General features: G+C 42.4%; 1 protein-coding gene across 1 annotated transcript in view; it reads left to right on the plus strand.

The window, feature by feature from the left end:
* The first annotated feature begins 688 nt into the window (after positions 1–688).
* LOC126397277 (adenylate cyclase type 1-like) overlaps positions 689–13802 on the plus strand; it is a 66617-nt gene continuing 53503 nt past the window's right edge. The window contains exons 1-3 of the mRNA XM_050055933.1: positions 689–1712; positions 3705–3854; positions 8816–8934. Coding sequence (XP_049911890.1) covers positions 1098–1712; positions 3705–3854; positions 8816–8934 — 884 coding nt within the window. The 5' untranslated portion in view covers positions 689–1097. The remainder of the gene's footprint in view (positions 1713–3704; positions 3855–8815; positions 8935–13802) is intronic.

Below are 13802 nucleotides of genomic sequence, written 5' to 3' on the forward strand. Positions count from 1 at the left end.
CGATCATTTCCCACTGCTATGCCTTGTTTTTTGTCAGTATTTGTTCTGCAACGATCGGATTTATCCTCGTGGGTGTTGAAGTTTCAACACGAAGAGCATCATAATGCACAAAGTGCGCACAAATGCACGCACAAAATATGCATATATGCACAAAACATGCCCTCAACCATAACAATGGTGCATTACATTTTAAGATGCACGTCAGCATTCTAACGTTTTCCCTGTTAATTCGGGAAGAGAGAGAGCTATTTATAGCCTCCCTGCACGACTATTACCTTCCCTCTCTAACGGTTTTTTTTCTGTTAATGCTCTGCTTGAAATGAGCACTTGACTCTGCAATAAAATATATGAGGGGAAGAGATGCGGGAAAGACCAAATTGTTGCTATATTGGACCATCCACCGGTGCAGCTGGGCTATTTTTAGCAGGGAACTACATCAGCTCTGACTGCAGACACTGTGAGGGGAAATCACCAGCGCTGTTTTGCTGCTGTCTTCACCCAACCACTGACATTTCACTGAGGCAAATTAAAGCAGGAGAACGACACACGGCAGAATATAATATTTAGTGTGTGTTTCTGTGTGAGCTGTGTGTCTCAGAGGGGAGAGATGGAAAGAAAGTAAACAAGGAAAAATACTGTCAAATGATTATTATTATTTATTTTTTTTGCGACAAGGGTTGTTCGCTGAGCCTCGTGGTGAGCTTGTTTTGATTATCATCATACACAAGCGTGATCCTTCCTCTGAGTCCGGCTGCAGCGCATGAAGGATCACCGGTAACCCTGTGTGTGTGTGAGGCACCGCAGGTGGTCCGAGAGAGAGAGAGAGAGAGAGAGAGAGAGAGAGAGAGAGAGAGAGAGAGAGAGAGGCGTGCTGCACATTGGTCGGGCCACTTTTCTGACGACACACCAACAATCGTCAACCTGTGGATAGGGCGCGCGCGGTGCTCTGTTGTCTCCACTGCCACCCTCTCCCCTCTGACACCGAGCCCGACCCTCGGACATCCAGGACGCATGAACTGGGAGAGGGTGCCGGTTCGATTCCCGAGCGGAGAAGAGGAACCGCAAAAGTTGAGGGGGTCGTGCGCCATCCCCGCTTCATGAATGGCCGGAACATGGAGGAGATGCCATTCGAAAGAGTCAAGACCCGGCGGAGGAAGGGTCACTGCCCGGCCGGTGCACCCCTGGGCGCCATCGCCTGCGAGGACGAGTTCAATAGCCAGGAGCTGGAGGCTCTCTTCCAGAACTACAACCTGAAGCTGGAGCAGACCGCCACCCTCAAAGCGCTGGCGGTGCTCATCGTGGCCGCGTCGTCGCTGTCTCTGGTGGAGCTGCTGTCCAGCCCGCGTCTCACCTTGTCCAAGGGCTCCTACCCGGTGCACTGCGTGGTGTTCTTGTCGCTGTTTATCGTCACTAACGTCAAATACCTGCAGGTGACGCAGCTGCAGCAGATAGCGAAGCTGGCCCTGCTGTTCAGCTTCACCTTTGCGCTGCTCTGCTGTCCGTTCCCACTGGCGCTCGGCACGTCGGAGCTGCTGAGCGCCGCTGCCCCTGAGCAAGGCGTGTGGCAGCTCATGCTGGTCACCCTCGTGGCTTACGTGCTGCTGCCGGTGCGAACGCTGCTGGCTGTGTTGTTCGGGGTGATGCTGGCTACGTCTCACTTTATTGTCATAGCGACGTCGTTCACGGGAAGAAAACAGAAGCTGTGGAGACCGGTAAGTGCTGCACCTGCATCCCGGTCAGCTCCTCAGTCACTCAACCAACTCTACTGCCGTATGCTTAGTTAACAGCTGTTTCACTTAAGCCATCATCATGTTAGATAGACAGCCAGCTTAGTCTCCATGTCACTCATAAAACACAGTCTAACTATCTTTGAGCAGCTCCTCCAGTGTAGAAGACTTGTAGTTGTACTGGGAAGCTCCCAGCTGGGCTATGAAGTAATTGTTTGAATGTACAGTGGTGCTGAGGAACAGCATGCTTACTCACCCGGCTTTCCCTGGTGAAGCAAAGGTTAAAAACACCCTCAGTGATCGATTCCAGCTCCAGGATAGTGTAGGTGTAAAACTGGAAGCGAGCAGAAAGTTTCACTTCTGCGCACCTCAGTAATGAAGCAGACGAGGAGCTGTCCAGCTGCCGGTGCTGAAACAGGATCCTACAGAGCCACATGCACAACTTACTGGGCAGTCTTAACTGGTCCCCGTGCTCCAGTGATAATTTTAGTATTTAGGATGTGCTTTTTTTTTTTTTTTTTTTAACTTTTTTTTTTTTTTTTTTTTTAACTAATATGGCTTCTGAGTTATGTAACATCTTGCTATTTCTGGTCCTGTGAAACAGTGGTTGCTAACCTTTTTGGCTTGTGACCCCAAAATGAAGCTGTGTCTACTTTCAACCCCTCCTCAGGTTATAAATGTCATTGGATGGTGACCAGTTCAACCAAAGGCCAATTTTTCTTTCTTGAATTGTTTGAAATTGTTAGGTGGCTTAAAATGTCAAATTATTCATGCATTTTGCTCATGGATTAGAAAAAGATAGAAACATGAATATGATTTTGCGTATCAGTCAATTCTGTTTCCTCGTTACCCTTTAGATTTATCATGATCCCATGCCAGGAACCACTACAATGAGACACAAACGTTCCTGTGATTCATATGAGTTTTTACAAACTTTTGTCTTTGGTCGTAATACATTATAAGTCAGTGGTTGCCAATCTTTTTGGCTTCTGACACCAAAAATGAAGCTGTGTCTACTTGCAACCCCATCTTGGGTTATAAATATAATTGGATAGTGTCGAGTTCAACCAAAGACCAATTATTCCTTCTCAAATTGTTTAAAATAGTTAGGTGGTGTAAAATGTCAAATTATTCACGCCTTTTGCTCATTGATTAGAAGAACGTCAGAAAAATAAATATAATTTTATGTAGCAGAAATTTTCAATTCTGTCTCCTCATTACACTTTAGATTCATCAAGACCCCCAAGTTGGGAACCACTGCAATCATCACCAGACGTGACCAGTTCAGTGTTTTTCCTGTGGTTTACCTTTAGATGCCTGAGGAGATAAATCACTCAGTAATTTAGTAGGAAAAAGGCAAAAATGAGAGAAGCCTGTGGAAAATAAACTTAACTTTGTGCAGACCAAATATGTTTTTTTTCCTATTTATCATATCATGGCCCTTCAGGTTTATTTTGTGGCCCTGTTTTAGAGGTTCAGACCCTTTGGTTGGGAACCACTGCACTAAAACTGAAAGTGTTTCCTTTGTTCCATTAAGAACTGGAGTGAAGTCGTGTTTTGTGTCATCCATCTTACTGTGCTGGATTAGAGTGTTTCTTTGACCTTTCACCTCTGACCTTTTAGGATCAACCACACGAAGTGACTACAGAGTTCATCCTTCAAATTGAGTGTTCGGCATGATCGATAGCCTCTGATCAATAATGCACTTTGTCTGGCAGCCAATCCACCGTGGCTTTTGTTTCTTTGAGTCACACCTACAGTACGATCCATGATGTAATCAATGTGCTGACCTGGATGTCTGCCATTAAATCCATCTCATGGATTAATCAAGGATTGTAAAGTCTAATCCAACCAGGATGTATGATTGAGTACAGAAATGCACATATGGACATGTGTGTTCCCCTTAGGATCACATGTACATACAGTAAGGAGATGCTGCCAGCTTTGTTTGGCATGTCTGTTCTTGTTTGTGTGCAGCTGGTGGCCAACGCGGTGCTGTTCACCAGTGTCAACTTGTCGGGGGTGTTTGTGAGGATTCTCACCGAGCGCACCCAGAGGAAAGTCTTCCTACAAGCCCGCAACTGCATTGAGGAGCGGCTGAGACTGGAGGATGAGAATGAGAAGCAGGTGAATTTGCACATGCACCTAAAAAAAAGAAGCACAGATATATAAAAAAAACTGCAAGACAACGATGATGTGTTTCACCTCGTCTTGAGTGCGTATGTTCGTGAAATCTTCACAGTCTCGAGAAGTTGTTTTTCAAAGGTTTCAGGTGCCAATGTATTCTAACAACCTGCCCACAGGCACGCAGTAACTATGACAGCAGCTATTTAAGGAAAGAACAATTACTGTGGCACATGCACCAGTGCCACACGTTCCACCCCCTCTGCGCACACCTACATGAAGCGACTTAACAAAGGAACAATCAGGCAACTTCAACACACAGAAACACTTTGTTATGCGCCGCACCCTCCTCACTGGCCACGTGCACGGAACCCGCCTACACCAGTTTTTAAATACAGAATTAATTATCCCATGTATATGATATGCCTCCATACACGTCTCACCTTCGTTATACACAACGCCGGTGAACGCACACGCACATTTAGCACCTGTGCTTTGTAGATTAGATGATGATATGCTGTGTTTTCCCCAGCAGTAACAGGCTCCCTTCTGACAGGTAATTACACAAGCAGATTGCTTTCATGGCCTCCCTACTCCAGTAAAGGTCACAGTTTATCTGGGTGAGTGAAACACACACAGACCCCCTGATTGGGATCTATCAGCAGCCAGCCAACAGCCTGCAACCAGGCTGCCGCTTATGTGCCCATGAACAAACATCTTGGATTTGAATTTCAGCCTTCAAACAGGTCTCTGGTTATCACTAGGGTGTGTGCTTGGGTTTGTGTCTTGAGCTGGATCCATAGGTTGCATTGATTCCTGGACATGTGTGGGCTATGTGCTGTATGTCTGGGTGGTAAATTGACTTCTCAGGTCAATAGTAATCTCACAGTGCAGGGGCAATGCGTCATTTCCTCTTGACTTGCATTCAGGAACAATACATCCCCTGTTCCAAATGTGACATGACTTGAAAAGTGATTCTGACATCTCTAATGAAAACAGGTTGGCCAGTGTGATGGCAACAAAACTATCCCAACACAAGGTCTACTTGCTAGCTTTTCCTGAACCTTCACACCATATCTGATAGTCTTCATTTGCAGAAGAATGGTCCTCAGTTGTTGTGGAGACTGGTCTGTTGACACTACAGCTTCATCCACAGCACTTTTAGGACTTCTTGTCAAAATTTATCTACCAAAAAATCTTTGGTTCTTTTTAGAGAGACAGCAGTCATTATTCAGATGACCAAAAGTCAAGAAAAAGTAGCTCATTTGCCAAACGGACCCTAAGGGGTAACTTCTGTATTTTTCCAACTTATATTTGTATGGTTTTGTGTCTAAGTGACTAATCAGAACAACAGAAAACAAGTTTTTGAAACTGGGGGCACTTGAGCACCCTCAATTTACGTAAACTAAAAGTGCTTGATTTTGCTTCTGATACGCTCAGATTGTTATTCTGTTAAGTGTTTGCAACATAAGTGTTTGCAATATTATGGAAAGGATCCCTACAGAGGTCGACCTCTTTGTTAAAGAGTTAGATCCTTTCTGATTAACCAAAAACAGCCCTGAAATTGCTATCATCACACCCACCAGACTCCATTTAAAAAACGATAATTTTATCATTGTAAAACGCACTTCATTCAAGGTCCACAGAAACAAAATAAAACTTGCAAAAGCTGTATTTGTTTGTCTTTACGCTGTTTCAACAATCACCAACTCTGGTTTGGTTGAAGTAAACCCATAATTCGCCCAATTAGATGTGAAAATATGCTGCCTATAGGCATGCTGAAGTTACTGTTTATTTAAATGGAGTCTGGTGGGTTTTACGATGGTGATTTCTGGTCTGTTTCTGGTTTAAAAAAAGGGATCGTCCTCTGTAGGGATCCTTTCCATGTAGTTGTCAAACACAACAAAACAGGCACTTATAGAAGAAGTAAACTGACAGTATCTAATTATCCACAGGGATTACATTCCGCCTTGTTTTTCCAGTTGTTGTTCTGATTATTCACTTACACACAAAAACATGGGAAAATAGGGTCCAGGTTGGAAAATGCAGAACTTTCCCTTAAACTCAAGGTCTAGTTTTCAACCACATCTCACAGTCACTTAGTTGTCATCATGGGACAGGTTGGGAACTTGAATGATCCGTCTTCTTTCCACCAGTTTTATATACCAATACATGGACTCCTGTTATCACACCATTGAAGTTTAAGACATTTGCATGACAGCTGAGTAAACTCAATCTTTGGACTTTAAGTTATGGTCATAAGCCTCAGCAAAGCCTGGCAAGTTGACCTTGAATTAAGATATTTTTGCAAAACTACCATTTCCATGTTTCAAGAAATAACTTTCATGCTTAAACCCAACACATTAAACAAGTTGGATTCGTTCAGTTTCAAAGTGTTCATTTCAAAGATGCAAAGGTTTTCTGGGAATTCCCCCTTCATGTTAATCTGGACGACAGGGGTTCTTCATTTTTAATGTGAGAGAAAGTGGAGCCGTTGGTTCATTAATAAACCACGATGAGGAGAGCCATCGTCAGACTGAGCACACAGTGAATTAAACCTGGGACAGATCAGAAAAATGGGAATTATAACACATTTGGGGAGGAGGAATGGAAGAGATTAATGAAGCAGGTAAATGTATGATTTAATTTAAACAGAAACACCTTGATAACACTTTGTTTATGATGATTTTTTTTTTTTTTTTTTTTGTACACCTGATGCACATGTGTGTATAAGTGAAACACAAGCACATATACAAGCACAGTTTCACACACAGCCTCCGTCAGTAAGTGTGATGGCTGTTTCTAAAAGCCACTCTCCACTTTAGTGTTTCATTCAGCAGGTGAGGAGCAGTTGTGTGAATGGATGTCTAATGTGCAGCCGTGTTGGAGGGAGACACAGGAGAGCCCTGGCTGCTTTTATAACCTGCCTCTCAACAGCTATTCAGCAGAGCCGCCTGATGATTCATTGTGCATTCACAACCATTTGACATCCTGCGAGAGTTTCAAGAGTACTTTGTGCTGCTGCAACTGAGACGATTCACACACACAAAAACAAACACGCTGATCTGTGTAGATACGACTTCAGGCTGACGCTGAAAGGATTAGCTGATTAATTGATTTGACTGAAAATGAATTGACACAACAGTTTTGATTATCTATTATTGTTCAAACATTTTTCAGTTTGAGCTTCTCCTCATGTGAAGATTCGGTCCTGTATCACAACCCAACACATTACATTTGTTAGTTATTGTGTAGCGGATATGTTGAAACTTTCCATTTATTTACGTTCTATCAACACTGTGTTTGGATGTGGCTAGGTTGGGCTTAAAATACCAGCTTTTGGCAGCACAATCCGAGCAGAAAAAGCAGCAATATCATTGTAGAAAAACAGCCACTTTTGGTGGCGCTATCCTGACAGGAAACACAGTGACTGGTAAAAAAAATACCAGCCTTTGCTGGCTAAAAAGCTGCTGGAAATGTAGCGATAACAGGTATTGTTGTTTGTTGGTCTCAACAGTGTTCTGCTGCTTGCAGGCATCTTGCCTCAGTGACACTTCATCCACCATCCCCTTCACCTCCAGATTAAAAGTCAGCTCACATACCACGTCGCTTTAGAAACACTGATATGATACATTTGAAAAGTAATAAAGTCCATATTAGATGATTCTGTACGTCATAATTTACATCGACTGCAGACATTCAGTGTCAAAGCAGGAAGTAGTATATCTTTTATACAACCATGACAAAAGTAAAACTTAAGTGAGGGCGGTGGATGGCTTAAGTTAAATGGTTTCAGTTCTGTCAAAGACCATTTACTTTTTATTAGCCAAATGTTGTAGTTGCCCAGTGGTGCAGTGGTAGTGGATGAGGTAGTTGTACTACAAGGTAGATCCGTAGGTTACCGAGGAGGAAGCGGGTATACTCTCACATATATTCCAATGTTTTGTAGCTGATAGATGGGTATACCCCGTGTGCCTGCGTATATCCTCCACTACACCACTGTACTTGCCTAACCCTAACCATAGTTTACTGGCCATAATCACTGTTAACCGTTTCCACTTATTGTAGATGCTAGATTTTGGAATGAGCAGTGGAACTGAACATTAAGAAAACCCTGAACAAAATCTCAGGTTTTTCAGTATCGTCTGATACTGACATTCTTGTGTGAGGGTTTCTGTGTTTTATATCACTATATTTTATATTATTTCTATATTTTATATTGGATTATCTTTTAGTTTTGGACTGTAGGTTCCACACAACAAGAAATCTGAAGATATCATGTTGGGATCTGGGAAATGTGATGCCACTTTTCACACAATTGATTAATCGATTAATTGTCCAGTCGAAAAATCTCAGGTAATAGTGTAAATGCTCAGCGTTGTTCTCAGTGTTTCTAAGAGTTCTAAACCAAAGACATTGAACTGGGGGCTGCAACTTATGATTACCATCATTACTGGTTAGTTTGCTTCTTATTTTCCTGTTAAATAATTTCGTCTATGACATGTCCAAAATTGTCTTGAAATACCCTGCATGATTTTCTAAATGACTAATTAGTGTCTTCAAATTGTCTGTTTTGTCTGGCTAACAACCGGAAACCCAAAGATATTCAGTCTAAGATCGAAGGAAAATAAACTGTCACTTCTTAGCTGAATCTTTTATTTGAGCTTGAAAAATCACCAAATCGATCAACCAACTGTGCAAAACAAATGGCTTTAACAATTACTCAGGTAAAAAAAGGTTACTTTCTGTTAATTGACTATTTATTTGGTCATTTCACTACAATACACAAAGAAGTATATTTATTTTTTGTGTCATTTCGCTCCATATTGCAAAGAGCAAAGTGTTTCTGTTTGTCTGCTCATGCCTGCATGAAGAAAAAACCTACAGTGTGTACATATATGTCCTCCCAGTTTAAAGTTCTCATGCTGCCTCCTCTTCCTCTGTTTTAACCCCTCCTTCCTCAGGAGCGTCTGCTAATGAGCCTTCTGCCCAGGAATGTTGCCATGGAGATGAAGGAGGACTTCCTGAAGCCGCCTGAGCGGATCTTTCACAAGATCTACATCCAACGTCATGACAATGTCAGGTACGTGGGGTGTCATGACAACTGTGGACCGCAGAGGTGTGCGGAGGGGCTGGAGTGTTTTGATCCAGGTGTCACCTGCTGTGACGTCAAGGTCAAGAATAGAAGGAGAGCAATTAAAGTAAGCCATTAACGCAGATGCAATCAAACTGCGTAAAGGTTAGAAAGAGAAAAGGGACGGAGCTCTGTTGCCACCATCAGTAAGTTAGAAGCTCTCCTCTGCCTCATCTGCCATTTGTGGTGTTGTTGTTGTTGTTGTTGTTGTTGGAGACAGATTTTTGAATCTGCATGAGAAATGTGTTAAACAAGCAGTGACTGTAAGATTATTTATCAAAACTTAAACCCTTGAGAGTGTTGTTTTATAAGAACCCCTATAGCAGCCAATAGGAGGAATATTTATCTCAAGGTCCACTTACTAGCTTTGTTCTGGAGCTTTCCACCAGTGGAGTTTTATCCATGAGATGCCAACTGCTATTTCCAAGGTTAACAATAAACTTTAATGCCCAGAACTGAACTCAAATAAAACAGCTTCTCTGTAGCATGTACACATCACATCAGGAAAGAGGTCATAAAGTTACAATTTCATCGCATCCAAACATTTGAGAAGCAGCTTTTTGATTTAACAGAACTGAAAGTGTATAATCACCTGCAAATAAGAATCGTTTTGTTTTTGTAGAATGAGAATGAGTTGTTTATATTTACACAGCGAGTGGATCCTCATTTATAGAGATCGCCATGTTCACCACCTCTTCTACAATAGCCCAGAAAAGACAAACCAAACACTGGCTCTAGAATGGGCCATTCGTCAGCAGCAATAGTTAGCCGCCCCTTTGAGAAGAGAGCGTCGGAAAACATTGATGTTTTAAAATGTGAAACTGCTTTATTCAGTATTTTTACTGGTTTGAATTACTTAGTCTATTTGTTTTGAAGAGGAGGAGACCTCTGCAGATAATTCAGGTCATGGTAAAAACTTCCGTAATGCCTGGGATATACTAACAGATGCTAGCTTGTAGCCCATCTCGAACATGCCAAACATCATTGGAGAAACACTGAACAACAATGAACATGGAAGGAATTCTAATTCTAACCATTCAGCTGGTTGCAATCTGCAATCCTCACCGCTGGATGTCACTAAATCACACATACTGTTCCTTTAAATAACACTTTTTAAGTGGCTATAATCGATATTTCCAAATATAATCTGCAGCTTACCTTGGCTTTACAGAACTTTACAGTCAGCTTCAACTCATTGCTCAGCTATCTGGCCCACAACCTCAACCCGGTCTCCCTCCAAAGTCGTCAAAATCCAGCACTTAGGCAGTGACCTGCAGTATCAGACACTGTTGATTAAAGCCGTCGGCATGATACACAGCCGGTCGCCGTTATAGTTTAATGGTGCCTGGCGGGGTCAGAGGGAATCGTGGCAGGACAAGAACGAAAGTTAAGCCTGTGAAAGTCCAAGTGCGGCGGTCAGGAGTGGTGATGGATGGGTCCAACAAACACCAGCGTTCACCGAGGAGATGGTATTCACGTCCTGCAAGACTACACAGCCAAACCCTACGTGTTTGTTGTTGAGGGGGAAAAAAAGTAAATTTGCGGTGTTGTACCGATGCACTGCATTTATTTTGAAAGAGACTGTATGTAAACATTACATTTCCTGTGAAAACGGAAGTGTATTTGAAAGAAGACAATGCACGTAACAGGCAGAACGTCAACAACCAACGCACCCAGGGTACCTTGCACGTCATATCTGGACGTGGAAAATCCATGACCAAAGGTTGATATATGAAGAGGTTGAATGAGAATGTGCTGACAGCTTTATTGTTGTGGTTCGCTTTTGCTGTTCTCATAGTGTTGTTTATGGTTGCAGCTGGAAGCTGTTGTCAGCATGTAGACTCAACCATAGAACACATTACTGGTGTTAACAAGAACTTGGTAATACTTAAGCTAAACACTTGTTGTTTCCAGAACCTCGAATATGAGGACGTGCTGCTTCTATCTGTTTAATGACGTTGTAAACTAAATATCTTTGGGTTTTGGATCGTTGATGAGACATTACTTTGGCCTTTTGATCAGCATTTTTACACGTATTCCTCACATTTTATATACCAAACAATTCACTGACTAATCATAAACTAATTAACAAGTTGGTAATAAAAGAAAGTGTTAGTCTTTTAGTCACAGCAATAGATTAGTCAATTGATGAAAATCAACTATTAATAAGAGACTGTCCTCCAAAATATGACCACATAGGTTGTTTTTTAGCAAAAATACAACACTTACTTAAGTTTATTTGTCCTCAAGTGCCCATAGTAATTATTATTAAAGCAAAAGAGGACATTACATTACCTTTGCAACAAAGGTACTTCATGTAACCCAAACCATAATGGCTGACCAAGAAATGTTCTTGCCTAAACTCAAACACAGCTGTGTGCAGCTGTGACCATTTCACCACGTTAAAAGTGTCACCTGTGACTTATGTGGTCATATGGGTTGCAGAACTTGTTGATTAATTATTAATCAGCACAATTTGCAAATTGATTGAAGGTCATTTATTAAGAAAAAACACCAAAATACATTGGTAGCTTCAATATTGCTGATATATCACAATGTTATATGATTTTAAGTGGAGTTTTTGACTGCTGATTGCACACAAAAAAAAGAAAGAAAATTCTGTGAACTTGTGATGGACATTTTTTAATATTCCATAAAATAAACAACTGTCAACACTTAATTCATTAAAAAAATTATAGATTAATAAATAATAAAAACAAGCTTTTTTTCTGCTCAATCCCTGCACATTTTATCAGCCTTTTCAGCAGCCACCTCTGTTGCACCTGTAATGGAGAAAATATTACAGAGCGTGAGAACCTGGCCTGACTTTGTGCTGATTACATTCCAACGAGGCAGTAAAGAGAAATGGAGAGCTGTATCAGTGCTGCTGAGTGTGGGAGTGGAGGGCTAGGTAGCATGTCAACAGCACTCCTGTCAAGAGACAATCCTCTCCACTCTCCGTCTCTCTCTGTCTGTCTTTCTGCTTGGCTCCCACACTCACCCACAGCTTGGAACATTGCTGCCCGTTCATCAGCCTTGCTGCTGCACTGGCACTCGGCCAAACATCATGCCGCTGCACCCAGTGAGCCAGCTCCTGCCCGTCTCCAGGGAGCTGCTACAAACACACACATGCACCCGTAAACACATGGGGGTAGAAAAAAACAAAAGGCATCAGCTTTATTTTGCCGAGCAGGAGCGTGACATCTCCCTGATCTGGCCCCTTTTGATGTGGCCCCGAGAACGTTTGATCGCATACCTATTTAGCTCCACCACCGCTCTGCTCTCCCCCTTCCCTACCCTCTTTCCTCCCCCTCTGCCCTCCTCTCGCCTTCTTCTCCTCCTCACCCACCACACACCAGCACGACCTGCAGAACAGCGCCATTCAAAGACAAATCACACAACAGAGCTCCTCTGTCGAGCTGCAGTCGTGATCCCAGCTTTGCATACATCAAGCTCCTGAGCAACTATACTGCACTGCCAAAAAGAGCATGGCAACTCAGTCACGATGCGGGAGAAAGGCCCTCCTTACCCTACTAAAGCTGGGTATTGAACCTCAGTACTTATCGGGTACCAACCAAAATGTTTCCCTAACATGTTTCCCTGGTCAGATACTTCTTGATTATTTGTTCTCTGATCAGAGAGTTCCTCGTTTGGAGGAAACTGTTGCCAATTTTAGAATTTTTTTTTTTTTGAGGCAAACTTAATGTACAGCTGCTGGTGTTTGGACAACAAAATGTTTACAAGAAAACACAAGAGCATTGGCTGTTTGTTCAAATACCTTACATCTGCAGAGTATGCAAAATGCCACATGCAGGAGGTCGGGGTGCAGGGATGGATTAATAAAAAGAACCTTAAACAAGTAGTTTTTGCGTCTAAAGCAAACTGACCTTAAACAGTTGCAGGGGAAGGTCAGAAAACAATAATATAAACTAAGTGTTGAAGTTCATTCTTGAAGTAGCACAAAGTACAGCTGAGGCTGGTGGGAATGTCATTTGTTTTGCAGGTATTTGGTCATAAACTTAAGTACTGGACAAATTAGCGATGATGACGTATATATACCTATTGTGCTGGTAAAAGGTATTGTTTGACTGATCCATCTCCACTCCCACTTGCCCTATACAGACATTCTTGCTCTTTATACAATGGCATTTACCGGTGGTGTTAGAAATTGCCACTGCCCAGTGCGTATCATACCCCTCTGAAGAGTGTCTCAGTGAGTCAGTGTCTGACGCTGACATAAACTGACAATGCGGCAGTATTTGATGTGTTTGACTGTGGCCAGGAATAGCGCACATCAGTGTGTATTATACCTCTGCGAACGTGCCTCTGTAGCAGTGGTATTTGACGAGTTGGAGAGAACAGGCTGATTTTTCCTTACCTGTGGTGTTGTTTATTAATCTAAATTGTTATGGTGTGGGCTGCAGAGTGTTGGAGCTATTGGCCATAGAGATGTCTGACTTCTCTCCAAAATAATGGAGCTATATGTAACTCAAAGTGCCAAAAGAAAAAAAACCAACAAACATTTAAATACTCAGCAGCAATATCTCTCTCCAGAAATCATGATTTGGTTACTCAAGATAATCCTTAGACCTTGATGTGAGAAGTTTCATGTAGGAACTATTTTCTTTCTACCAAACTACACCCGCCTACCCTATCACCATGCAGGACAAAGCGTGCTGCTGCTCATGGACAAGAGGCTCGTGCTTGAGATGTAAAGATTAGAAGGTGTCCTCCTCGGCTGAGCTGTAATATTAGCTAGCTCAGTGACTCGAGGTAAGCTAGCAGTAGTTGCATGCTTGAGGCATTTCTATCAAAAC

This window comes from Epinephelus moara, chromosome 10 (genome assembly GCF_006386435.1).
Source record: "Epinephelus moara isolate mb chromosome 10, YSFRI_EMoa_1.0, whole genome shotgun sequence".
NCBI lineage: Eukaryota > Metazoa > Chordata > Actinopteri > Perciformes > Serranidae > Epinephelus > Epinephelus moara.